General features: G+C 40.5%; 1 protein-coding gene across 2 annotated transcripts in view; it reads right to left on the bottom strand.

Moving 5' to 3' along the window:
- Positions 1 to 262: 262 nt before the first annotated feature.
- The window catches only part of ATP7B (ATPase copper transporting beta), a 38,795-nt gene continuing 12,322 nt past the window's right edge, over positions 263 to 26,735 (bottom strand). For both annotated transcript variants that reach the window (XM_026073685.1, XM_026073684.1), the window contains exons 2-21: positions 21,806 to 23,027; positions 19,994 to 20,245; positions 18,705 to 18,868; positions 17,614 to 17,775; positions 16,057 to 16,133; positions 15,516 to 15,690; positions 14,698 to 14,931; positions 14,406 to 14,497; positions 14,139 to 14,266; positions 12,029 to 12,183; positions 11,674 to 11,808; positions 10,334 to 10,528; positions 8,610 to 8,792; positions 6,788 to 6,986; positions 5,256 to 5,402; positions 4,023 to 4,165; positions 2,526 to 2,729; positions 2,296 to 2,413; positions 1,410 to 1,512; positions 263 to 524 (exon numbers count right to left, since the gene is read on the bottom strand). In XM_026073685.1, the coding sequence (XP_025929470.1) occupies positions 263 to 524; positions 1,410 to 1,512; positions 2,296 to 2,413; positions 2,526 to 2,729; positions 4,023 to 4,165; positions 5,256 to 5,402; positions 6,788 to 6,986; positions 8,610 to 8,792; positions 10,334 to 10,528; positions 11,674 to 11,808; positions 12,029 to 12,183; positions 14,139 to 14,266; positions 14,406 to 14,497; positions 14,698 to 14,931; positions 15,516 to 15,690; positions 16,057 to 16,133; positions 17,614 to 17,775; positions 18,705 to 18,868; positions 19,994 to 20,245; positions 21,806 to 23,027 (4,350 nt within the window). The remainder of the gene's footprint in view (positions 525 to 1,409; positions 1,513 to 2,295; positions 2,414 to 2,525; positions 2,730 to 4,022; positions 4,166 to 5,255; positions 5,403 to 6,787; positions 6,987 to 8,609; positions 8,793 to 10,333; positions 10,529 to 11,673; positions 11,809 to 12,028; positions 12,184 to 14,138; positions 14,267 to 14,405; positions 14,498 to 14,697; positions 14,932 to 15,515; positions 15,691 to 16,056; positions 16,134 to 17,613; positions 17,776 to 18,704; positions 18,869 to 19,993; positions 20,246 to 21,805; positions 23,028 to 26,735) is intronic.

Below are 26,735 nucleotides of genomic sequence, written 5' to 3'. Positions count from 1 at the left end.
TTACAATTTTACATTATTTTGCTATTTTCTGTGTGCAAAGGAGCCGGTTCATCACAGAGCCACAGATCCTTTCAATGACTAGAAGTAACTGGTGACCTGAAAAATCACAATCCATACAACCCAACATTGAACTGAGTAGCAATTGTTTTGTGAGTTGAAAGAATGACTCCTCTTATAGCCTTAAAATTCTTGATGACATAACTCAGTCCTTCCTGTCACTGGTGGGGAAGAATGGTTTCTGCTGCAGTAAGAACTCAGTGCTTCAGATGTACTGTTCTTCRTCTTCATTCATGAGCAATGACCACTTGTCACCTTCCTCCTCCACAAAACCATTATGTCTTGGCAGCTTGTCTGAAGTCAAGGAAGAGAGAGACACTTGACTAATCTGATCCCAAGGAGCTGGTCTGGATGAATCCCTCCTCCTATCATCCATTCCAATATGAACACTGATTTGGGAAGGAGTAAGTGGCTTCATGTGGCCTTGGGCTTGTGCTTCATAACTTTCTGCATCTGGCTTCTTATAACTAAGAAGAGAAGGAGAGAAGTTTAGTATCAAGAGGTTGATTTACAGAAGTGAATTCAGCATTAGAACATTTCAGACACTTCCGATAATTTAAGTGAGAGCTGCATTTCAGAAGCAATGTTTAATGGCTAAGAGTCATACAGCATTAAAACATTTTAATAGGAAAAGAGATTGTCAAGACAAGGTACTTTAAAAAAAATTATGAGCTTGCTGAGTTATGAAAGGGTTCATAGTAGGCAGTTCCAGCAATTGCAGGGGAATGGACTTGATGACCTAAGAGACACTTTCTAATCTGATATATTCCAGGTCAAAGAAAGCCCAGCAATGGCAAGTATGTATGGTCTTCTTCACATACGTTATTGTGTTCTTTGGAACCTAACTTCTATTTATTTGAAGTGAAGCTTCTAGAAAGATAATTATCCTACAGAGCATACTGCAATACAGTTTCCTTGAAACCAAATATGTTTTGGGTGATTTGTCAATATGTGACCATAAAGATGCCCAGTACTAAACATATCAGGTTAAGATCGAAAAAAGTGGAGAATAAAATAAACCCTTAATAAAAATGTCTCATCTTTTAGATAGCTACACACAGATCTTTTTTTAGGAGGAAAAGCCTGTAGTGGTATGGCTGATCCTGCAAACACACATAAGCACATATGTAGTTTTTATTGAAGTTAATGGTCTCATTGAGCATTTGAAGGATGAGAAGCATGATGCCTTAACAGACTTCTCTTTTTGGAGCCAAGGATTAGACAAAATGACCCCAAACTAAAGGACTGTCAGGTACTTTTGGGTATACAAAGCCCAAAGTGCTGTCTCTAACTTGAGTCCCATCAGCTGTACTGTCTATGGTTCCCCAACTGCTTAGTGTAAGACAACTTGCCATTTCAGCTGCAGGGAAGACAGCACTACAGACACTGAAGAAGCTGCCATTGCAGCTGATCCCATCCAAGGCTGAAGCACGAGGCCAACAGGCATGAACACGCCTAGCAAAAAAAAACATGGACACATCATCAGCTGGTGCAGCTCATCCTGATGTAGACACTTCTGTCCCTGTATAAGTACAGAACAGATCAGTAGTCCTACAGAGTGACTAGCTGAGACCTCCATAAACACACATAGATCAACATATATTTACTTAATTTTAAATATGTCTCTTCAGGTGCAAGGGATGGTCCTTGCACAGACTCAGCTATATAAGACTGTAACCACAAGGTAAGACTGGCTGTCCCTTCCAGCTATTCTGCGTGTATGAAACAAAGCAAAAGCAACAGAAAGACAGGGTAAGGGTCCAGGCAAAGGATGGAAAAATTACTGATAAAGAAGACTGCCTGAGGTAGATTTTAAGGAGAAATTTGGAGCCTGAGAAGATGTCTGACAGAAGCAGAGAAAATACAAGCAGCATGAGAGAAAGTGTGTGATTTGGATTGAATAAAAGAGTGAGCACCCAGAAGTGCAGTGAGATCTCTGATTAGAGTTGATTTTGAATATACAGAAACTAATCCCCAAGTATTGCTATGTGAAATAATACCCTAAGTTTCATTTTAACATATACAAATTTATTCTTAAGAGTTTAAAATTTGGGGAAGAAAGATTTCTTCTATCGGCATGAAAAAAAACCCAATATATTTATTTTTTCCTCCTTTTGCCAAGTTCTAAAGACTCCAGGAACTTCCCTTTACATGCTTGAGCAGGACATTCTGCAGGAGTCACCATAGAGCTCAATTGTGCTGCCGTCTTCCACAAACTAAGTTCTGGCAGTCACCTACCTGCTGCTATGGGTATTCCAAGCAGATTATAAATTAAGGCAAGAATCAGATTTATTCGTATTCTTCGTACTGTTCTCTTTGATAAGTGAATACTGGCAACTACATCCAGCAAGTCATTCTGTAAGACAGAAGAGCAGTGAAAGGGTTTTCCACATGCAGTCCTCAGAATAGCAAACTAAAAAGAGGAGTGTCAATGACAAAAGGGGACAGGTCAAAATTACAGTGCTCACTCGGATAAGAACAACATCTGCTGCTTCGATGGCAACATCAGTGCCTGTTCCAATCGCAATTCCAATGTCAGCCCTGGCTAGTGCAGGGGAATCATTGACTCCATCACCAACCATGGCGACCTTTCTCCTCTCATTTTGGAGTTCCTGGACCTTTGCAACCTTGTGAGAAGGAAGGACTTCAGCAAAGACTTTTTTGATCCCAACCTAAGTACAAAGAAAGAAACACACCCTTGTTGATGATACACTTTCACGTTGAAAGGAAGAACCATTTGCTGTTCTGGGTAAAGGGGAAACAAAGGAAGATCACTCAAACTAAATTCTGGTGGAGGCAGCATTTGCAAGCTTGCACAGAAAGCTGAAGAGCTGCATGCCATTTTCATAAGAAGGGGACTGATTACAGCCACCTTCATCTTCACTGCAGAAACACTGACAAACCATGCTCTGCCCTTAGCATCATGCCCCACAGGGCTTCTGAAGTCCTATTGCCTGGGCAAGATATAAAGGTTTTGATGGCTAACAGAGCCAGTTTTCAAAATAATCATGCTACTTGATGCATATGCACCAATAAAGCTTTCAGTAAAATGCAACATAGCAGCCATATATGATCAAGCATCTACGCTAGAGGTACAGGCTCTCTTTTAAAATTTCACAGAGTAAGATTTTTTAAAGCTTTTAGCACTGGCTCAACTTTTTTCCATTAGAAAAGAAGTCAGTCCCCAAAATTCAACGGAAGTATAGGTTGGCATGTACTAAGCTTGTTTGAAAACATCACCTGATGTGCCTGTAACAATAAATCAAAGCTAGTTTCTGAAAGATTCCTTTTCGTAAGAAAGAAAGGTGGGGTGGGAAAGCACTTTAACCACAGCCGAGCACAAAGGCAAAAGAGTGAATCAGAATGTGAGAAGGATTAAAGCATGACACTGAGAAACAAAACAGACCTCACAACATATGGGAACATGTATATCACAGTGTTGGCTGAGTTAGCAGTTTGGTGGGTTACCTGAGGAATGGAAAGTAGCAGAAGGTAGAATAAAAACAGACCAGTGAAAAGGGAAAGAGGGAAATGGAGATGTAGAGGGTGGAAATGTAGCTAGATAATCCCCCACTTCTCTTTAGTGAGAGAAGGATTGGATCCTAAAGGAACTTCCCTTCATCACTAACAAAAAATAAGACTGCCTTTCAGTGAAAAGAAAAAGGAGGCTTCAGTTCAGGAATGGACTAATTACTGCAAGAAACTCCGTATCCCGGGAGAAGTACTGAATGCTTGTCCACAATTGCATCGGAGGCTCCTTAATGCAGTAGCTGGCCTTTACCATAGCCAGGCTATAAGATCTGACCTGATTTTCAGTCTAATTGAAGAAAAGATAGTTTTTCTTTAATACATCTACGGAAACTCTGAATTCCCCCTCCTAACTCAGCAGCATAAGCAGAGTTTTAGAGCCCCATCACGCATTTTTTTTAACACAAACAAGAGGTTTGTGAAATCCTTTTGCCTACCTGAGTAGCAATAGCTTTTGCAGTTTTTCTGTTGTCCCCTGTTATCAGCACCACATCTATTCCCATGTTTTTCAGCGTGTGCACAGCAAGGGCTGCCTCCTGCTTGACGGTGTCTGCTATTGCGATCATGCCACACAACACACCTTCACAAAGAAACATCCTCTCATAAACAGAGCAGTGGGAAGCAAAGCAGCAGCAAGAGAGCAAGAGTTTCCCTCCATCACACCTTGCTGACTTGTAAAATAAACCATTCTGAGCAATATTCACATTCACAAGCTTGAACAATTGTCCAGAGTTTTCTAAGGTCTGGTCTTTCTCACACACATACTTCTCATTTTTCTGTTTCAGCAGATAAATGTCTCTTCCAACACATATTGACTGAAAGTTGCATCCATGTTTCCTTCACATGATTTACAAGAATCTCATACTGCTTTATTATTGCACATTACCTTTCAAAAGTCAGGGCTAAAGTAAGTTTTGCACCCCTGTATCTTCAGTTGCTATCATTAGCACAGACAGAAATGCCGACTATATATCAGGGCCCTTATTTTCATGGTAACAGCATCTGATTTTGCTGTACCATTGACGGTGCCCAGGCTGAGACATGCAAGTGCCTCTGAAAATTGCTCTGTGGGAGCAGCAAGAATATTTATTCAGTAATTGAGTCAGAAGCCCCATATCAAGATCATAGATCCACTGCCAATCTATTACCATTATAGCAGTTGCTCATATTGAGGTATTGTCTAGGATCCCTTCCTGCGTAGCACAGAACATAACCCCTGGGGCAAAACTCATTTAGTCTAATCTAGTGTTTTCTCTTGTCCTTGAATGATCTAAGCAATTGTCATGTTTATTCATGAAATGTTTTGAAATCAGTGATGCAGTAGGTCAACTTGTAATCCTCAAGTGATATGAAGTCATTATGGGACATGGGTGTGCCATCGCACACCTAGCACTGGCACTGCTTTTCTGAACAACAGTCCTGGACAACAGGAGGTTCAGAAATTAATACTTATATTAAAAACTACCCAAGAAAATCTTATAAACGTTGTTTTGAGGTGAAAGCTTCTTTTTAAGAACACCTTGATACTTAACAGATCATAAACAGTTTTGTGCTAAAAGGAAAGTAGTTTGTCACTAACGCTAAGACACGGATCAATTACTTTAGTTTGCTTTTATCCTTTTAACAGTAGTATCAATTGATATTTATTAAGTCACTTCAACAGCAGTTACCATCTATAGCCACTAGTATAGCAGTCTGTCCTTTGGTTTCATGGTCTGTCATTGCATCATTAATATCATTTGCAATATGCAAGCCATTGCGCCGCATCCACTCACGATTCCCAATCAACACCGAGTATGTATGAGAAGCTGATGGACCTTTGTGTACAGACAAAAGAAAAATGAGCAACTTAAAAATTGTGGACACAAGCCAGAGATGTTTGAGAATGACAGCGTCAAGCTGCATTAGTTACAGAAAAATACTCTGGAGATGTTTTCTTAAATTATTTTGAATTCTGCCAATGACCRTATCTATGACACTTTATCTGGTGACCTGTCAGATGGCATTAGCGTTGTTTGAAGTGCTGCTGTCATGGTCAGACAAAAACTCATAGACACTATCTGAAGAGAGCCTCATAAAACCTTTCTGCTTCAAGACTCACTTTTGTGCCTGTTTATACATAAGTACACAGGAGATCGGTGGCATGAACTTAATGGAAGTATTCACATGTATTTATCCTTGCACAGTTGCATTGTTTTTCTAAAAGGTGCAGTATTCACATTTCATAAATGCCATGCTGCATTGTTCTCACAGCTAATGACTTATTTTAAATATAAAAAGTATTTGGGGTTTAAAAAAAAAGTAGTTTTCTTCTAACAAACAATAAAAACAGCTTGCAGAGTACCTCATTATGAATTCAATCTAACTTCATAAGAGCCCTGTGAAGCAGGTAAGAAAATATTACATTAACACCATTCACAAATGGCATAGTTATGATGATTAAAGTCCTTATTTTAATTATTCTAATAGCTTTCCTCAAAAGGTCAGGAGACAGAATGTCTTCTGAATAGAACTGATGACCTTCTTGGGGAAGGCTTTAAATACTTTTTTCTCCTCTCCCACACTACAAAGAAGCAGAGTGGTTTCCACAGAGCCTGAAACAAAGAGAAATGTATTGACTAAATCAAAACATTAGGCACTGAAACTTGGTTTGCAGATTATAACACATCTTATTATTCATTTGCTGAATAGAATTTTTTTTAAGTAAGTGCTTTGAGAGATATTTGAACAGAAAATGAAAGGTCCAAATTAAGTTGAAACTAAAAGGTAGGAAATAAAATGTAGCATTAAGATAACAGATGAAGAAGATAACTGCTCTAAATGGGAAGATAGTGCTAATTAGCTAACTTTGCTCTCTGCTGGACCATTTTGTTTTCCTAAAGGGAATTTGCTGGGTATGCCTTATTGCCTACTTATTGTATGGATTTTTTGAGCATCCATCTAAATGCATCTAAAATCCTTCTTTAGAAGCATTTAAATCCTTCTTTAGGTTTCTGAATTCCAAACAGATTGAGAGTAGGGGGAGGAGAGAGTTTCAGTTTTCCTTAGGGTGTGTTTTTATCCTTCACGTTCCTTGCCTCTTTCTGCTGTAAATCCAGCTTTCTATTGTTCCTAGTCTGGTAGGATTGTTTTACAGTGGTCAGCACTGTTGGTTCCTTAGCCCTCACGCTGCAACCGGCAGTCACTTTGGGGGCAGACGTACCATCTGGTTCAGAGAGCATGACCAGGGTGTTATCTCCCAGGGGACYGCGGCTGTCCCCACTCCTGTTAGTGTCCTGCTTATTGAGGCTCCCTTCGGCCGTGCCCAGGACAGCTTCAACACCACCGACCTTGCAGCTGATTCCACAGCCTGGGACTGCCTGAAAATCTGTGCAGTAGCCCAGGCTCTGAGTGCCCAGCTCCTGCAGACATAGTCAGAATTCATAATCAGTTTGTGTTGTCACTGTGTTGTACAAATATTAGATAACTCCCACCAAAAAGAGGCCTCATTCCTCCTCTTTCAGACAACTAATTGACTGAAAAGCGTCATGGACTATCAGTAGCACAGAACTAAGAAGAAGGATCTCTGGATGTGCTGTGGTTTAGACTTCTGGAAAGGGACTGCTATACAAATTACATCCAAGTCTCAACCCTAGCACCAGCAAACCATAAAGGATGACTTCTCCAGGTAGTTCAAGAACCAAGCAGTTACAAAGGTGGCTCATGACATCAGCCATGACTAGGAAGTGAAGAGAAATGCCATAAAAATAAACCATATAGCTTCTGAGAAGAAGGAACTTCTAATCAACCTCACAGACAACTGGCTGTAGAGGATCAGGCTTTTTATTTTTATTTATTTTTTATTTAAGTACAGCAAAAAACTGTATCTAATTCTTGGAGTGATCTGACAGGATGATGATACTAAGGAAATTGGGTCCTACTGTTGAGTGAGAGGGAGAAGCTAGTGAGTATATTCAGGTTAAGAGAATGAAACTCCCAGGACACTATGTATTACAAATGGAATGGAAAAAAACACTCATTTATAAAGAAGTTATTCTGGGTTATCTCTGGAATCTAGAATTAACTGCACCTTTCAGAGTGACCTCCATACAATTTAGGAATGATAAAGCTAGTAGTAAGAATTTTAGCAAGAGGTATACAGCACTGTCATTCATACTAGCAATGATCCAGTAATGACTGATGCATGTGATAATTACGGAAGTGTCATGGGAACAAAAAAAGCATATTGAAAACAGAAAATATAAAATGTAAGACAGGCAGCTGGATCATTACCCATACTCTCTTTTTCCTTCTAAATATGTACATTAATTTCTAAACTTTACTGCTAAAGATTTATCATTTGACATTCATACTCTTGCCAATTAATTTTTTCCACAAATCAACTAATGGCCAGAAGCCTGGTGACTTGTGTTAGCAGGAAGGTATTGATTATTTAAGCCACACTTCCTATTTTGGTTACTATATGTGCTTTCACTCCTCTTGAAACATTTGAGGAATACATGCAATATATAAATGACCTTTGAAGATTTGCAAAATTTGCAAAGATGAGTAATCTATTAATTCATTTGTGAAATTCACAAATATCACAGTTTAATATGCAGGTTTGTTTTAAAGCTTTTTGCCTAATCTATTCAGATAAGGAAGTGACTAACAGGAGTGACTACAGTCTGGTAATGTGTGGAATGTCACCACACACATTTGCTTCCTGATATTAGTTCAAACATAAGTACTCCTCCTGCACATATCCCATAATCCATCTTTTCTCTAGATACCCATTATTTGGGGGAAAACTTGGTAAGATTTTGCTTGAGAACTTCACAGCATTACTGGATTATAAAAGCAAAGCTTAGAATATGCCTTCTAGGTACTGTCCAGAGTAAGGTGCAGGATCATAAAATTTGCCAGCTTTCCAGCCTATTACTTTTCAGCCAGGCTTGTCCCTCTGGGACCAGTTCATTTGATACAACATTGCTGCATTCACACAGATCCCCTCAGGCTTGCCATGAAATAGAAAAGCTAGGTACCTCTTTGCAATATTTAGTGACCGCCACTCCTAAAGGATGCTCGCTGCTGGCTTCTGCAGTGCCAACCACGGCCAGTACCTTCTTCAGAGGCAGCAGAGCTGTCTCTCCCAGCAAGAGCACTCGCATGACTTTAGGAACTCCACAGGTGATGGTGCCAGTTTTATCAAACATCACAGTCTTGATCTGCAAGAAATAAACTGGAGTTACTGCCTAGGCGCTGTGAGCATAGGAATGCTCATGTGCTCTGGGCACATAAATACAGGGCAGACCTCAATACTCAGCTGACTGTATCCACGCCAAGAGAGAATAAATCTACAAAAGCTAGAGATTCCTGTACCTTGAATTGTCCACGTGGTAGCTCTCCTTTTGTTTTCTTATTCATTTCCCATGCAGTGATTCCACTGAAGCTACATTTACCATTGTGTACCCATATCAGGATCTTCAGAAAACAGAATTGTTGCAGTGCATAATAATTGCTTGTACTGGCCTTTAGTAACAGACAGCTCTGCATGTGTGTGTCTGTATTCATTCACATACAGGATTCACGTGTACTCGTGTACATTCACATTCACAATAATGGCACCTTAATCACTTTTACTACATGGTATACAATGCAAGTAGGGCCTTTACCAAAATAGTGCATTGCTATGCTAAGCAATAAACAATAGCATTTAGGAAAGAGGATTCAAGACATTATTTGGAGCAGCTGCAAAAAATTTCAGATATAACAAACCAAAACCAACCTCACACTATTCACCAAATTCAACAATCAAGTCATACAGCCCAGTGGGTCCCGAGGAATCCAGCAATGAACCAAGAAACACAGCCCCACATACAGCAAAACCCACAGCTAGAGTCAACTGTAATGCAGAAATGTGAACYGAAAAGCACTGCAAGCTGGGCAATATTTCCATTCCCAGACAGTCTAACCCACCAACCTTGAAGAATCCAACAGCTCCAAACACTGACCCTAGCCCTAGAACCAAGAGGTACAAAAAAGTAACATGTACTAGCAGCCATTTTCTGCTTTTTGCAAAGCCTTGTAAAGACTTCTGGTGTATACTTTATAATGTCCCATAAGAAGTATTATTATTAGTCTGAATAACTTATTCCCATTCTTAACTACCCTTTTCAGTTAAAAAGTTTTCCCTGTGTCTAACCCCAGTCTCCCATAGCATGGTTTAAACTCATTTCTTCTTCTTTTTACTGGCTGTAGACATGTCAAACCATGCATTCKCCTCCTCTTTTCACCAATGTCTTCTGCCTTTGAAGGGTTTTTTCATGTCTGCTCTCCATCTTTTTTTCTCTAAATCACCTCAAATCATTCCATTTTCCTTCTACATCCTATATTTTAAACCACCGATCACGAACAATATATATTTCACCTCAGCCCTTTAAGGAAGGAGGGTTAATACTGGRTTATCAATGTCTTCCACAGAAGAGGTCAAGTGAGTGCAGAAGCCAGAGACCTCTCTCAAGGACATGTGGAGCAGTAGCAGCCTAGCTGCTGTTAGATTTCAGGAACTGGTGGCTTTCCACACTTTGCTGTGACTTTGAATTGTGAAGAAAGAAGGTCAGACCCATCTTCTTTACCTTAATGAGTTGCAACCAAATAAAAAAAAACATCTTGCAGTCTTTCTCTAGACCAGCAGGACTTCTTGGGAAATTGTATTTTATGTAGCCACAGGTAGGTAAACTAAAAAAGTACAGAATGAACTATTAACCTTGTGTGCCATTTCCAGGGGCTTTCCGCCTTTGATGAGAATACCATTCTGGGCCGCAACTCCCGTGCCTACCATCACTGCCGTTGGGGTAGCCAAGCCTAAGGAACAGGGGCATGCGATGCTCAGCACAGTGATTGAGGTCTGAAAGGCAAACCGCAGTACGACTTCAGCTTTTGAAATGTGTTTGCTCTGATTCTGCAAGAAGAGGGAGGAGAAAAAAAAAAGACATATGCATGTTTGCTGACAGGAGATAACACAGGTGTACAATCATCATAGTCATTTCAAAAAACACATTTACCTGGAAACCTCCAGGATAGGAAAGCAAAGTATTATTGTTACTTTAACAGTAGAGAAAGGTCAATGGTATGAATTGTTTATGGCAGTGTTTTCTGGCTTTTTTGCTGTTCAAGCACACATATGCTTCAGGAATTTCTCTCAGACACCTTCACCTCTTTAAGCAATACACCTCCCCCCTCCCAAACACACACTTAAACATGGCATAACAGTCTGGCAAGGCTGCAAAAATTGCCTTAAATCCTGGGCACACTGGATGCACCAGCTATGGGCCAGGGTTTGAAGAGCAAGTCCTGTTCAGAGCACTGCTCGCAGAGGCTGTCCCCTGCACGAGCAGAGGAAGACCTCTGGGAGACCGAAGAGCAGAGTCCTGCTCCGCAGATCGGTACGTGCTCAGTAACTCCAGGAAAGCTGCAGAATGGCCACTCTTGAATTTCTCTTTTTGTCGTGAACACAAACTATTTCTGTACAACACCCAGGCACACTCCGCACCCACGGGGGGCACAGCAGAATTACCCCGTACATTAAGGGGTGAGACAGAGTGAATCTGCTCTCAGGCTCCCAGATGACACAACTTGCTGCCATTTCCCTTACAGTCTAGCAGAGGCGAACCCTATTTCCCGGTGCACAGTTCCCCTCAGCTGCTGAGCATAAATGCACATCCTAAGCATCACAGAAGCTAGCCATCCCTCTAAAGCCAAACCCACTACCTGTCACCAGGAACAAGGATGTTCAAATATTTTCCAGGCATGAGAGCAATTTCTCAGCTCCCTACAAGCCAGCTACAGATCATGTTTAATCCTGATAAAATGCCAATAATTTCAGCTTGTAGGAAACCCATGCAGAACTAAGGGGCAAAGGGACAGGTACATTTAGACTGGCTGATAGATTCTAATTAGTATAATTATCTGTTCTGTATAGAAAACAACACATTGTACAAAAGTATTTGCCAGGTTTGCAACATTAAACCCTGCACACAGAAGATATGCTAATTACACTGGGAGATATCCTAACAGCAAAATTCAACTCTCAGTGAAATTACTTACAGGAAAATATTTCTGAATAATATCAAAATTTATAAAACCAATTGTGATCCATACTATCAATGTCACTGTTGAAATGATGATGATAAATGGAACAAAATATCCACTAAATTTATCTGCCAGTTGCTGGATGGGTGCCTATAAAAAAGAAAAACAGGTATTTGGATGTTTTTATGATCAAAACACATAAATATGCATGGTTCATGAAAATATCTAATAGTCTTTATTTGATTCTTTTTCGAAGTGTGGAAAAGCACATGATTTTCTGAACCTTGCAACCAGGTCAAAATATAGAATCTTTTCTGATTTAATCAAAATTTGTAAATAAGGTTTCCTTTTCTGTTTTTATTATTTTTACCTTCGACATTTGAGCTTCTTCCACCAATTTCACAATTTGTGACAGGGTAGTGTCATTCCCAACATGAGTTGCATTAACAAGAACTGAGCCATGTGCATTTATAGAACCAGCAATCACTGTGCTCCCAGGCTTTTTAGTGACTGGCATAGCTTCCCCTGAGAAGAAAAGGTATGAATAAATGAACCAGACCAGTGCAAATATCCATGATAACAATTAACACAGTCCATTAGCACACAGTTCATTGTGTGCTACCAAAATCAGCTATTCTAAACAATAATAGGAAGAAATCATGTATTTTATATCTCTGTCTAGTGAAGACATTTGTAAGTCTATAAACCCTTTTCCAAGTTTAGTTTCACAGCAAATGCCTTAGCTGAAACGTCTTGGGCTCTTCCTTCTCATCCCATCCGAGATCCAGGGCTCCCAATCTCTCATCTCCAGAAACTTGGTCCCCACCTACAAACCCCAGGGGTGTTTTTTTCCCTCCCACAGAACACAGATGCTGGCACCCTGCTCTGATATTTGATTCTTCCCAATACAGATGAACAGTCTCCGCTCCCAGATTTTCCTAAAATAGTTAGGTGACAGTTTACCATGCCTTCATTGGAGCCTTAAAGCAAATGGGAGGGGAAATATTTCTTATTAATTGTGTATCTTGGCCAAGAAATGCATCACAAAAAACAGTCAAAGAGAGGGGGTTACTGGGAGAGAAGAAAGACAGTTCCGGGGCACCCAAGATACAGGCTACTAAGAAGGCAAGAGAGAAAAACCTAGGATAAAATTTCTCTGTGTATTATGTGCATAAAAACTGTGATTTGTCACCAGCACAGGTTAAAAGCACATACTCTGCAGCCTGTGAATGGGAAGACACAGTACAGATCCTCAAAACACTCTGTTTGGAAGCAGCGTAGGAAAAACAGATGGCTCAGCCAGCACTGCGTTCTGTGATCCCACTTAAAAACAGGTCAGAAACTAGATCTTATGTCTTATGCTTTCCCGCTTTCCTTTTCTCGTGTAGAAATGTTTAGCAATACTAAATCAGCAGATGAAGTCAGTGTGGGCCATATAATGCACTTCCCAGCTCTTTATAAAATTACTTCATAAATGAAGGAATTTGGACAAGGTTTTAGTTGATTAACTAGACAATATTCAGTTCAATATTTAAAAACACAACAAGGCTGAGCAGTCCTCTGTCAAATGCAGACAGCAGCCTGGAACATCACTACCCTGCCCAGTGCAGTACCCACCAGAAACCTCCAAAGCTGGGGTGAACAGGAACCAGAAGTCTTGCTCCAGAACGCAAGAGCCCTGACCCTTGGCTTAAAAGTAGCCATTTTGCTCCAAACCACCAAGCTACAACTCGTCCTGGCTTTTTGACAGATCAGTAATGGAGGGAGAAGGCAAACTCTGTCTTTTCAAAAATACTAGCTCTACAAAATCTGTATTTTCTCTGTTCTTAGGGTTACCGATAACAGGCGATTCTCTTAATTTTAAGGGTGTCTCTGTTCCTTAACCGAAATAAATAAGTAACTAAAACACTCAAGCCAGTGATGATGTTTTTAGATCCTTTAACATATTTGTAAGAAGAGTTGCACAAGCAAATATACATAAAATAAAGGGAAAATTTCAGAAGCTGTGAAAAAGTCCTGTGATGCTTAAAAAACACCAGTTTGGGAGGCTTGCTTTCCCTCTCCTGGCTCACTTGGCAATCCCTGTTGGAAGTCCTTTCTGGTTCCCACGCACACACTCCAACATACCAGCATTACTTCCTCATTGCCCTTCAGAAGTTACTTCTGAAAAGGTACCAGTCCTGCAAATATATTTCAGAGGAAACTCCTACCAGATCTCTGGAATAATAACAAAACTGTTTAGACTTCACCCATCCTGTCAGTAGATTAGTAAAAGGAACCAAATTGAGCAGAGATTCCTCAGTTTTTTCAGGGTGTGTTCAGACACCAGATTTGGATTCGAGCTCACAAAGGCCAGGCACTATGTTCATTAAGCTCAGAGGTTATTCAAACAACAGCTTTGGGTTTGGGTCTGTTCTCTTTTCTTGTAAGAAAGAGTTATAGAAGATTCCACTTTTTTGCCTAAGTGTAAGGAAAGTTACCAGTAATAAGAGATTCATCTGCCATAGAATTGCCTTCAATGACTTTTCCATCCACTGGGAACTTTCCACCAGGAACAACCTTTACGATATCACCTCGTTGAACTAATTCAACAGCTACCTGCTCTTCCCTGTAAAAGACACAAGTAGAACAGACAGATAATTTACTCCATCAGCTTCAAAAGCGTAATAACGCTTTAAAATTAACTGCATCAAGCCTGGCCAGTGCATCCAGACAGGCTGAAGGGGTTTTGGTGAATAAACATGTACCTGACAATAGAGTGGTCAGGTCCAAGAGTCACCACAGTTGCTTCTGTGGCTTGAAGAGATATCAGCTTAGCAAGAGCTTCTGAGGTCTTACTCTAAGAAACAGGGATAAATGCTTGAGATATATTTAGCTACATAAATGCTGATGTTCTAGTTAAAACAATGATCTGTGAGCTCTAAATGACCATAATATAGGCTATTACTCACATCAGAAACGTTTGACTAAAAATTCATCTAAATAGCTTTATTCTATTCTCATCGGAAATACACAATATTTAGTGTGTAGATGAGTTACCTTTGCTATGTGTTCCAGCCATCTCCCGAGGGCAATGAATACAAACAGCATTGGAGGTGTGTCAAAGAAAGTGATAGGACTTTTTTCTGCCTTTTCAGCTATCGCTACCATCAGGATCACACATGAATATACATAAGCAATAGTCGTGGCCAGCACAATGAGCACGTCCATATTGGCTGTCCTGTGCTTCAGTGATTTGTAAGCTTGTACGTAGAAGTACCATCCGCCGAGAAACTGTTGGTGTAAGCACGAAGAGACTCTTATTAAAATCACAGCAATGGAAAGCAGGGAATACATCATACTGCCTATAGCAGAATTATAAACATGTTGTAGATAAGGGAAGGGATTCTTGTCCTGTGCTGTTTTTATATTGCTATAACTTCAGTGGAGTTGTCTACTAGGAGACTGATTCCCTTGTCATCCTCTCACTCGCCCTTCCTTGTTCTCAAAACAACTCCACAAGCTAAATATTGTCACCTTTTTCTCACACAATAGAAAAAAAAGGAAAGTATAGAGGTTTAAGGGATATGCCTACAGTTACCCAGCTAGTTTGCAGCTGATCAGGTTTTTTAATTGTTCTAACGTTATGTTCCCCATTTGGAAATGTCACTGACACAACTTTGGCACAAGTGAGTATTGTGAGCACTTACATAATCAATAATTTATAGGAGAGTGCCACCTCATTCTGTGTAGGTTGTACAGACAAGAGGCCAGGCATAATCCACTAAAGCTTTCTAGTCTCCTAACTCTTTCCACATCAGATTACATAAACGGGAGATGAAAAGAAAGCAAATATCTAGGAAATAGTGTGGACATACCTGAACAAAAGTGCACAGGACAAAGAAGAGAAGATTTAAAACAGATAATCCAGGAATGAGATTCTGTTCCAGCACCATAGATCCGTGGTGCTCGCCATCAGGTATTAGCATATAAATCATTAGGATTAAGACAGGGATACCAAACACTAGGCTGCACAAGAAAGATTTCCTCCACCTGAAAAGTAGAAGCTGTAAATTGCCAGTAGTAGTACACCCCAGCAGTTCCCAGGCCGAACACTGTGCTTGCAGTACAGAGCTGGAGGTATTAGTACCGTACTAACACAGAGGTTGGGATACTTCAGAAAGATCCAGCACTTCACTCCAGGACAATTGCAGTGCCCCCTATATGCTTAAATACCACAGACCTCTATCTAAACTGAAACTAATGAAAATGGACATAAAAGTATTTGCACCAAACAGCAAATCACAAAATTAAATATGCTTTACACAAGTTAAATTAACTGGGGAAAGTGAGGGGGGTGAGTTGTAGGAGATGATCTAGACAAGATCATCAGTGAGAGAAAGAAAGAGAAATACTTACTGCTGTATTTCCTTTTTATGATCCAAGTTATGTGCATTAGGAACTCTTCTAGCCAAGGAAGCATGAAAGCCAATTTCCTTTTTATTAAAAAAGGGGGAGAGGGGAGAAGAGTTAGTTTTTATTAAACTGACAGTATTACTTATACTTAAATGACACTAATTTTAGAAGAAATTAATAGAAATGTCAGAAAAGGACACCCTTCCTTATTTAATAAATGCCAACTTCTTATTTATTTTTAGATCCTGCCAACATGACAGGATATTCCAGACAGTACTGATAATGATGGAAGAGAACTCAAAATGTGGACTGTAAAGGATTTCTGCTATCTGTGCATGGACGCAATTATAATGCAGCAAGTATCCTGTTTTTTTAAGCATAGACAGCTCACACTGACAGCTGGAATTCTGCTGTCCTTCTTCCCAAGGGAATTTTATGCCCTTTGATCTCCACTGAAGTAAGTTCAAGAGAAGGGAAATATCGTAAAGGAAGGTAAAAATGTATACAAGCCCCTGGACTAGTCAACCTTTCTAGCATCTCCTTAACACTACAGTAGAGTAGATACACCTAAAGCTGAAAATCARAATGGTCAGAACCAGTTTAAACCCACAAAACAACAAACTGCAGGGCAAAGTAGCCTATTTTGGGCAAAGCCAATTTTGACTGACACTTCAGAGTGTTACTACAGAAAAAGAAACAAAAAAAAACACTCTTGCAAGCACAACACATTTAAATTTTATAGCTGCATTATGAGATGCTTCTGCGGTAAGACGCACTTTACAGAACTACTCTGTTGGGCTGAACAGTCTATCATTTACGTGTTAATCACTACTGCTGCATCAATTCTGCTGTCTGGGTGCTTTTTCTGAGTAATATTACAGACCATGAAAGGAACAGTCTCTGCTGGTCCCCTGACTATTCTCTGTGTATGCCTTATACGACAAGCTTTCTCCACTCCCGGAGGGAGAGGGAACAAAAAATTTTGTTAAAACCTGGGCCCTAATAATGTCACAGTAGTATTTGCGATCTGCATTGTTACTGGTGAGCTGGGATTTTTTCTTTAGGAGCTGTATCGCAAGTTGTTTTGCTTCAGACAGTTCTTCTCTGAATTCACACGGGAATAAATGTCAGGGYGTACAGAGATGTGTATTACTTGCGGTGCTAACTGGATTTAGTTCCCTGCTGTTGCCAGACTTCTTTTATGGTCTCTTTAGGTGGCAGGAGAAAGCAGTAGTTTTTCCGAAACATCAGCACTTCACTGAAGCGACTGGATTGCAGAGAGACATGATTCTGCACACGCAACAGCCACAATGGGAACACGACACTTTCACCAGACATAGGTAAGAAAGGGGGGGTTCGTTGTTTTTAGGGTAACAACCTGGGAGGTTACATTCATCTGTGAAGCATGGCAGCTTCACCACAGAGGCAAGACATAAAAGCATACAGCAAAAACCATATATTACCTGCAACAGTCAGTAAAACCTCTCAGATATCAGCTGCTTCATTTTCTTAATAACTTCACCTTAAAACTGTTCTTATAAAAAAAGTTCTAAAACCTACCTCAATTATTTTTATAATATCTCGAGGTCCAGTAACTTCAGGATCAAACTGGACGTGAGCTTTGCAAGTAGCAAGTGCAACTGAGGCATAGAATATGCCATTGGTTCTCATAAGCCTGGATTCAATATTGTGAACACAAGTAGCACAAGTCATCCCTGTAATCTAAACAAAACAGGATTTTATGTATGGTTAGCAGTCTCTGGAATTGGCAGCAGCCTCTTTTCACCATTAATATTGAAAAAGAACCAGTATTTGGGGTTTTGCTTTGTTTTTTTTCTCCCGCAGTGTTACTGTTTGCTCACACTAAGGAGCTTACCGAGGGCTAAAAGTACTTGAACACAGAGACACAGGTTTCAGTGTTCAAGGAAGTTTATTGCTTTTTTAATGAACCCAGTATTCACCCAATATTTGTGGACAAATTCGAGACAAGGCCTCCTCTTGTTACTAGGTTATAAACACGTTAATGACTGTTTGCGCTCTGCTGGTACTGAACCAAGGCCTCAGTATGAAGTGTTTACAGGGCTGTCTTAAATGAAATAAAGCTGAGAACATAAAATTACCTGCTTTTATTTTACAATTCTGCCACCAGCAGTTATATTCACAGCCATATATTTATATAGCAGCACTAGTATATAGTATTAACTGTAATCGTATAGCTAACAGTTATATCAGCAACTATATTAACGTTGCCTAAATCAAACTTTACATGGATAACTTCATCTTGCCAACTTAAATTTCCCTGTGGCATCAAAAAGGCATTATCATCATGTACTTGATGACATATTCTCAGGTGCTCAGAGTCTGTACTGTTGACCAAGGTGCCTTTGCAGAAAAGTACTGTTTTATTTTTCCTTGCTAAGAAAAGTCAATTCTATACAGATATCTATCACTTTTTATTTCAGCGCCTTTGGACATGTTCTTCTAAGACAAATTGATTTTGTCTTTACAGCAATTAAGAAATATCAGTGTTAGCAGCTGGAACTGAACTGCTGAAGCCACAGCTCCTTAAACAAAAACATTTGCAAGAAAACGCTTCTTCCAAACCTGACATCTCCAAATCCAACATATAATTTCAAACACACATTACTTACAAGAAGCTCCACACTTCCTTCTGTTTCAGTATGATCTTCTATGACAGTAGCTTCGAAACCCAAATTCTGAATCAGCTGTGCTATTTCAAGAGGCTGTATGAACTCTGGCTTGTATTTTATCTCTGCTTTACCTGCCATCAGTGCTACCAACACTGAAACAATACCTGCAGTGGCAACAATCAAAAATGTTAGATATTGTAGCTCCTTTGGGAAGAGCAAAACCAAACAAAACACCATTACAAGTGAATGCCAATGTGGGCTGTAGCAACACAGAGATGTTTTACGCCTACCAATCTCTCTCTGCCTCCTTCTAGTGTTGTTCCCTGGGCACAATAGCAAAGTTGTTACTAAGATCTAGGCATGCTGCAGTTCCCTTTAGCAATAAGGGGAACAGAAAAGGTCAGACAGGGAAGGAGGCAAGTCTTGCTAAGGTCTAACGAAATAAAAAGGAAGTTCATAAGCAATCTTTGCACTGATTTCTACAAGCTCTACCCTGGAAAGCCCTAAACAAGCCCCACAGCACAAAGCTAGGCCTTTTCTTTTTTCCTTCTTTTTTCTTTTTTTTTAAACAGCAACACATAAACCTAAATTTAGAATCAAAAAGCAAAGCGTAAAAATCACAGGCAACAAAATTATTCTGGAAGTGCTAATAGTTTCTTGGATTTTTACTGGAGGCAGTGGAGACAGGAATGAATAAGCAAACCCCTCCAATGGGATGCCAGCGCAAGGTGACACAGGCAGCGCTGAGACTCTTCTCTCCATGTTCTCTATGGCCAGGGGAAAGGCAGTTCCACCCTTCAGACTTCTAATCGAATAAGCATTGCTGTGCCTGAGCTAATATAATTACCCAGGCACCGGGGCCATGCATTTATTCGTACCTGCTTGTGCAAACATGCCCTGAAGGGTAAGTTTGACACTGCAAATGTGTCAAAGCTCTTAACAGCTCTGGAGGAGATGGATTGCTCTGTAAAGCATCAAGGCCCTGCAAATTAAATGAGAATAATTCCTCGGCTCTTGCCGTGAGCCTTATTTGGATTCTGATCATATTGTGACAACTTAATGTTACGAAGAAAGTAAGTCCATCAGGTACGCCCATCAACTTTTCTGCTCACTGACAGCATGAATGCAGTAGGATAGTTAAAAAAGGATGTTGTTACATTAGCACTGAGAATATTTAGTCTACTTAACCTCAAGATGTCCTAACACAGCCCCTTCCATGAACCACACAGAATACCTTTTCTGCCTGGTAGTCCCTTATAGACTCATTATAGGAATGTTGACGTTATTACCCTCTTCTTTCTGCAGATTTCTTTCAATGGTAGACACACACGATGCGCAGGTCATGCCCGTGATTTGTAAAAAACACTTTTCGGCTGTCATTCTGCTGGGCTGTTGTGGCACATCAAGGCCAGCCCTCTCTGGAAGAGCATCTGCACCGCAGCCTTGGCGAGGAGACTCTGGCGCTACTGACTCCGGAGCTTGAGGCTGCACTGCAGCACTGCTGGTGTCAGACCCATGTGTATTTTCTCCAGTAGTGGTATCTTGAATAAACGCACAATAAACAGGACAAACACTATCTACAGTGCGATAGGATGATGAGGATGATGCAGAACAACAAGCAGGACACATATTTATTGATCATGCAAAGTCTTTCAGGTGTTTGAAAGGTGACATGTTAATCTCGGACTCTTCTTAGAAATGATACACGCTGTTACCAGGTGTATAACAACACACCCACACCAGTAATACTGCATCACCATTTAACTCTAACTCTACAGAACAGCTTTTCCAGTTTCAAATGGCAAATGATTCCCTCCAATTTCAATATCTAGACTTAACAGCTACCTTCACTCAATAACAATACATCTACAGGGTGATGTCACCGTCCTTATCCGGCACAGAGATCATAGTCCAGCCTCACACGCATTTTGTTCTTGTAGCCTTCCATGTACGACTCATAGCACTTCATCTCAGACAAGGAAAAAACAAGTTTCTCAAGAGGCTTCTCTTTATGGCAGAAATTTCTGGGGCAAGCACTACATGAATGAGTAGTCAAAGGACTTCTCAGCATACAGACCTCCACACCTACAGGCCCGGTGTGATCGGTTTTGCTCTTTGCATCCAGCAAAAACCTCCTGGCTCCAGCTACATTCACAGACCCCCTCCCTTGAACAGAAGGTTTGTGCAAAGGGGCAAGAGTTGCTTCTGAACATTTTAAATACTGGGCTCCCTTCCTTTTCCACAGACAGATGAACAGCTCTCACCCCCAGATTATAAAACAAACAAATCATAATTATGCGCTCCTCCTCTTTCATAGCAGTCCCTACAGATTCAGAGGGATTGGTCCTCTGAGCAAAGCTAATGGTGTTCGGTCTCCTGTGATTGAACTAATTCATTCCAGGTAAACCACATCAGTATCTCAAAGCAAATCTGTCTGTGTTGAAGCAGATAAATATTTCTGCTTTTGAAAATCGCTCGAGAGGAGATTATGCACCATAGCAACTTCTTAAGCATTGAGCACAAGTACAAAAGTAGAAACTGAGATGCAGTTGACATGTAAAAGCAATGCCTTCTCTCACCAAGGTGAACATGCATCTTGGCATTTATCTTGCTGAAAGTAAGACTTAGGTCTCTGGTAAAAATACTCAAGAAATAAAGGTGAAAGATTAGGACATTAGAAAGAGATTTCAGATAGAAAAAAAAAGTGGTTTTAAATGAAAAGTATTGCATTAAGTTTGTATCTTTTAGGACTTTAGAATGTAAATTTAAAAATATTTGGTTTGATAGGTCTATTTTGGCAGCTTGTAGACATAAGAGGAAACCTACTTCAGTGGGTAAGGGGATCTGCCATTTAAAAGACATTATACCAACTTCCAAACCTTCTGGCTTCATAATGTAACCCAACTCTTCCACCCACTACTGTAGTTATTGAGGGTGAAATAAAGTGTTACACAGCTGAAATCACTCTCCCTTGCTGAGTGAGATGAGACCAGCCCCTTTTAGAAAAGATAGCACCAAGCAATGTTTTAAAATTCTCTCTGCAGAAGACAGTCTCATGGCCTAGCTTGGAATGCTATTCATGGAAGAAAAAACACTATTACCTGTGAGAACCGACGCATCAAACCCCATGTCTTCTATGGCAGCTCTTAATTCTTCTCCGTTAGTTACAGTCGAATCATAACGTATGGTGCCAGTCCTTTCAGCTAGAGAAACTGCTATATGTTGCACTCCTTTTCTCTGCGATATCGTCCCTTCTATGGACAGTACACAAGAATTACAGGTCATTCTGTCAATCCTAATAACAGCTGTGCACATCCTATCTGTTAGCTGCTCTCTGAAGAGATCACAGAGCAAAGCAGGTGACGAAGATGCTCCGTTATTTGCTTCTGAATTGCTAAGGAGGCATACTTTAAAGTTTCCAGGTGGAAGGGATTCAATAGCTTGCTGCAAAGATGACAGGGTAATTAAATTGGGGCTATACTGTACAACAGCATGTTTGTGCTCCAAAGACACTTTAATACTTTGTATGCCTGGAAGAGCCGCTATATTTCCTTCGATGTTTCTGACGCAAGAGTTGCAGCGCATGCCTTCTATTTGTATTGTAGCTGTGCTGCTCATCTGGACAGCCAGCGAGGCCACCCTGCCGCTGTCTTGACACGCTGGTGTCGTCTTGCTGGTTGCATTCTGCAGGCGTCTTACATCGAGCATGCCGAGCTTCAAAGGGGCTGATTTACTCTTAATGGTGCAGTCATACCCCAGGTTACTGATATGGCTCTTGAGGTCTTCGGGCTGAATGATGTAAGGATAGTAAGCAATAATTGCTTCCTGGTTACCAAGTGACACCTTGATTCTTACCACGCCATTCAGTTTCCTAATCTTCCCCTCGATGCTGCTCACACAGGACTGGCATGTCATGCCTTCTACCCGAAGCTTAATTACTGCCTCTTGCGAGCATGGCACACTTACGGACACCGGTGTTGCTCTCTCTTCTGCTATGTTTGCATCAAAGCCCATATCCTGAATTTCCTGGCAAATCTGTTCAGTACTTATTTCCGACTGTACATACTTTATTACAGCATTGTTCTGCTCAAGGGAGACTCTAATGCTCACAACACCTTTCACCTTGGAAATTCGGCCTTCTATTGACTGCACACAAGACTGGCAAGTCATGCCCTCAACATTGACTGCAACAGTGTGTGTTTGAGCAGATGAAGAGGGCGCTGTTTCAAAGCTCTCCTCATAGCCCATGTTGTCGAAAGCAAAACTCTGTTTCATTGTGGGTTCCAGCGCACAGCTGGGAGGAGAATCAGTCTCGGACAAAGCCTGAAGAGCAAAGGGAAAAATAAAAATAAAATGCATATATCTTTTTCTCTGCGAAAGCAGCAGTATTCTGCATGCCTAGAAGTGCAGTGTATTCTACTGGAACATATCACAATGTTAATTTACACTCTGAAAATATTACCAGTTAGCTATGTACACAATTACGAATCAGCCCCTGAAACTTCTCTTGGGCAGCAATTTTATAACATTCAAGTAGGGATATAAAAGCAAAGTTGTCTGAACATTCCCAACCCAATCATTTAAAATTTGAACTCTCTGTGGCCACCAAGTACATTTGTCAGGCAACCTAAGCTCTGCTCTTCATAGCACATGGTCACCTGCCCAAAGGTTCACAGGCCAGAGTAGCATGAATAACTTTCAACAAACATCCAAAGCCAGCTCAGTTCAGCCAACCCACTATTGCTCACCAGGAGTTAAGAAAGAAAAAGAAAGAAAGAAAGAAAGAAAGAAAGAAAGAAAGAAAGAAAGAGAAAGAAAAAGAAAGAAAGAAAGAAAAGAACAGAAAACAGGTTCAAGAATTACCCGAGAGTCTGAAATCAGCAGGTGCAGGGAGGACTAGCTGCATAATGTCTGAAGAGCTGTATGTATGCACACAAGTGTCTGTGTTGTCTGCATACACATGGATCTTCTAATTTAAAATCTGTATCTGACACATATTAAGAAAAGACTTGTATCATATGCAGATATTTCCACTATAGTTTAGTTTCTTCTACCTCATTGCAAGGCACCTAATAACAACTATATACTGAGCTATAGAACTCACTGGTTTGACCCAATAGCAGTTTTGGGGATACACAGCCAGTACTGAAGCAGATTAGCCAGAAGTGGACTATCCATCAGTCAGATCACAGACTCCACAGTACTTCTACAGTTTAGGGCATTTGGTTCAATTGAATATGAAATAACATTAATATGAATATGAAATAACAGAAAATGAGAGCACAGACCTGTCATCAAAGGAAACTGCTGACACCAAGAGTTTAAGAAGATTTAAAAGGGGACAGACAGGTTCAAGACTGTTAGCTTTTGCAGAAGGAATATTAAAATTCATGTTTGGGATTTAAGGCAACCTTAACTCCTAAAGATCAGGATGAAAGCTACTACGAAGAATCTGTTATCCTGTATCTGCCGAAGCTGCGAGATTGCCACCATTCGCCAGAGTGCCCAATGCTGGGCATTACTGCAGAGAGGGGACCGCAGACGGGGTCACTGCATTGCACTCAGTGCAGCAAATCTCATGTTCCTACTGCAGGGAAGAAACTCCCTCCTTAATACCACAGCACAGATTAGGATCGTTTAGGCCRCTTATTAACACTAGACTGCATCCAGCTCATTTGCTGTAGGATTCAAAATTCATTAACCTGATTTCATTTCATTCCCTGATAGCTTGGGAATAATGATGGCTGGATCGTGACCAAAACAACAGAAATTTAACATGAGAAATTCGCTCCCATTAGTTTTCTCTGTACCATATTTATTCAAACAGGAGGAGCATGTTCCCATCTATTGTACGAAAATGTAAGCGCTGGCTCCCGCAGTAACGCGCGTATCACTGCCGAGGCACCGACACACGGCACCCRAGGGGCAAAAACAGGCGGTGCCGGAGCCGCGCTGCCCTGTGGGAGAGGGCGAGGGAGGCCCCACAAAACTTTGGTGCTGCTGGGGAAGGAGAGCCCTGGGAATATGTCACCCCGTTTCCCACCCTGTCCCGCACACTCGGGTGCGGACCCCCTCCTTGCACTCTCCTTCCCTGCCTCGCATTTCTGAAGCTGTCCAAGACCTGCCACAACATAAATGTAAATATGTAGCCAGCCCCCTCTTCCAAAATAAAAAGTAAACAATTAATTGAACCTCCCTGCAAAGGTAGCTCCTCGTTTACATGCACACCGAGACAACTGCAAGCTTATTTCTCCCCATTTGTGCCCTCTCTCCCACGGTTTAACATACTAATATGGAAAAGAAGCCTCTTGGAGAATGAAAACAGTCTCTCCTATCCCACACTCCAAACACTGCTTAAACTCAAACATGCGTTTATTGTAATGTCTGCCTTGAGAAGCAGTATTGAAATACTGTCCCTTGTCTTCTCTTCCCCCCTTAAAAGATACTTTGCTCACAGTGGCCAGCTCTTATTACCACAAACACCCGGTAAAACCAAAATCTTAACGCACGTTACAGGAGTTCACTTTGTACTTTTACTTTTGCTTATATGACAATGGCATTTGTGAGAGGGGCGAGATAAACATCCTCCTCCTGCAGTTCATAACGTTTCTGGGAGCAACTCGCAGGCAAAAAATAGGAAACATCACAGGCCTTATGTTCTTTACTCCATTCCCTCCATTCATTTCAATTTTCCTCTTCTCTTTGACTAGGCACCTCATGATATAAAAGCAATTCAAATTAAATGTATAAAAGATTACAGGATATTTCCTGTTATCCAGTCTTTTGAAAAACATAAAAGCGAGTACTGATTCCACTATTTTAATGCACTGTTAGCCACAGAGACATCAAAACTTGGCCATTGCTTTATATTTTGGATAAAAAGCTACACTAATATTCAGACAAAGGGGTAAAAAACATTTTGTTCACTATTTGACAAGAACAGCTGTTTATGCATTAAGAAAAAATCCTTGAATCCAAATTTTTAAATGACAAGAAGAAAAATAGGGATGGGAAGTGGATATAAAAAAAGAAAAACAAAACAAAACATGTCCCAAATCATTCAAGAATCAGCCAAGATGCTCCCAAAAAGCCAGAAATTTTTCACAGGTTAAAAGTTTATAAGGTCAGGAGGGAATATCATAATTTTTTTTCCTGAAAATACTTGATTTAGAGTATTTGCAAAGCCTTTACTATTGGTTAACAGTTTCAGAAAAAAGATCTCAGGAGAAGGGGCACAGATACGTATTTGTGTATTTGCAGGAAGAGATGTTTCTACACTAGATCAGAGGAAAAGAGTATGYTAATGTAATGACGTAAATGCGAGGCATGCAGAAATATGCCTGCAGTTTTCCTTAAGCACATACCAGGTCTCAAAAGGGTTTCTTGATGCCAGCTAAGAGTTATATATAAAATGGCATCTATGAGGCTGTATAGTAATTCAGAGAGACCATCTGCAAGAGTATCAGAGACGTTCTCATCTCAAAAATGCCAAAAAGGTGTCTGGGACTCCTGGATAATGTCACTGRTGTACGAGGCCTGCTTTGTAGGTGACCAGCAAGAAGAGAACAGCATCCAGTTAATCCAGGAGCTGCACAACCTAGCGCTTCCCTGGCATTAACCCTCCCACTTATTTCTGACTAGAGAAATTCTAATGAAATAACAAGAATGCATCTGTCTGTACACTGGTATTGCTGTTTTCCAGTTACAGTTACCAACTATATTTTTAATCACACTAAAGGAGGTCTGCCTACTTCTAAGGGAAGCGTACACAAAGTCTGCTTGCTCTACAAGTTTTATGCATATTTTTACAATGACTATGCAAAAACTATGTAAATTATGAAAACATGAAATTATGACAATTATTTCCCCACTGTTCTGCACATACAAGTTGCGACTCAACATGCAAAACAGCCCAAGAATCTAGTCTGTCTGCTTCAGACTAAGACTCTAGGCTGAAAACTAAATATCCCTATGAAAATCAAGGTTATGAAGATCATTTAACCAACAGCCCTTAAAAAGAAAAATTAGAAG

This window comes from Apteryx rowi, unplaced genomic scaffold (assembly GCF_003343035.1).
Source record: "Apteryx rowi isolate R43461 unplaced genomic scaffold, aptRow1 scaffold_372, whole genome shotgun sequence".
NCBI classification, from domain to species: Eukaryota; Metazoa; Chordata; class Aves; order Apterygiformes; family Apterygidae; genus Apteryx; species Apteryx rowi.
The sequence above is the reverse complement of the archived record's forward strand: the minus strand, read 5'-3'. Positions and strand labels throughout refer to the sequence as shown.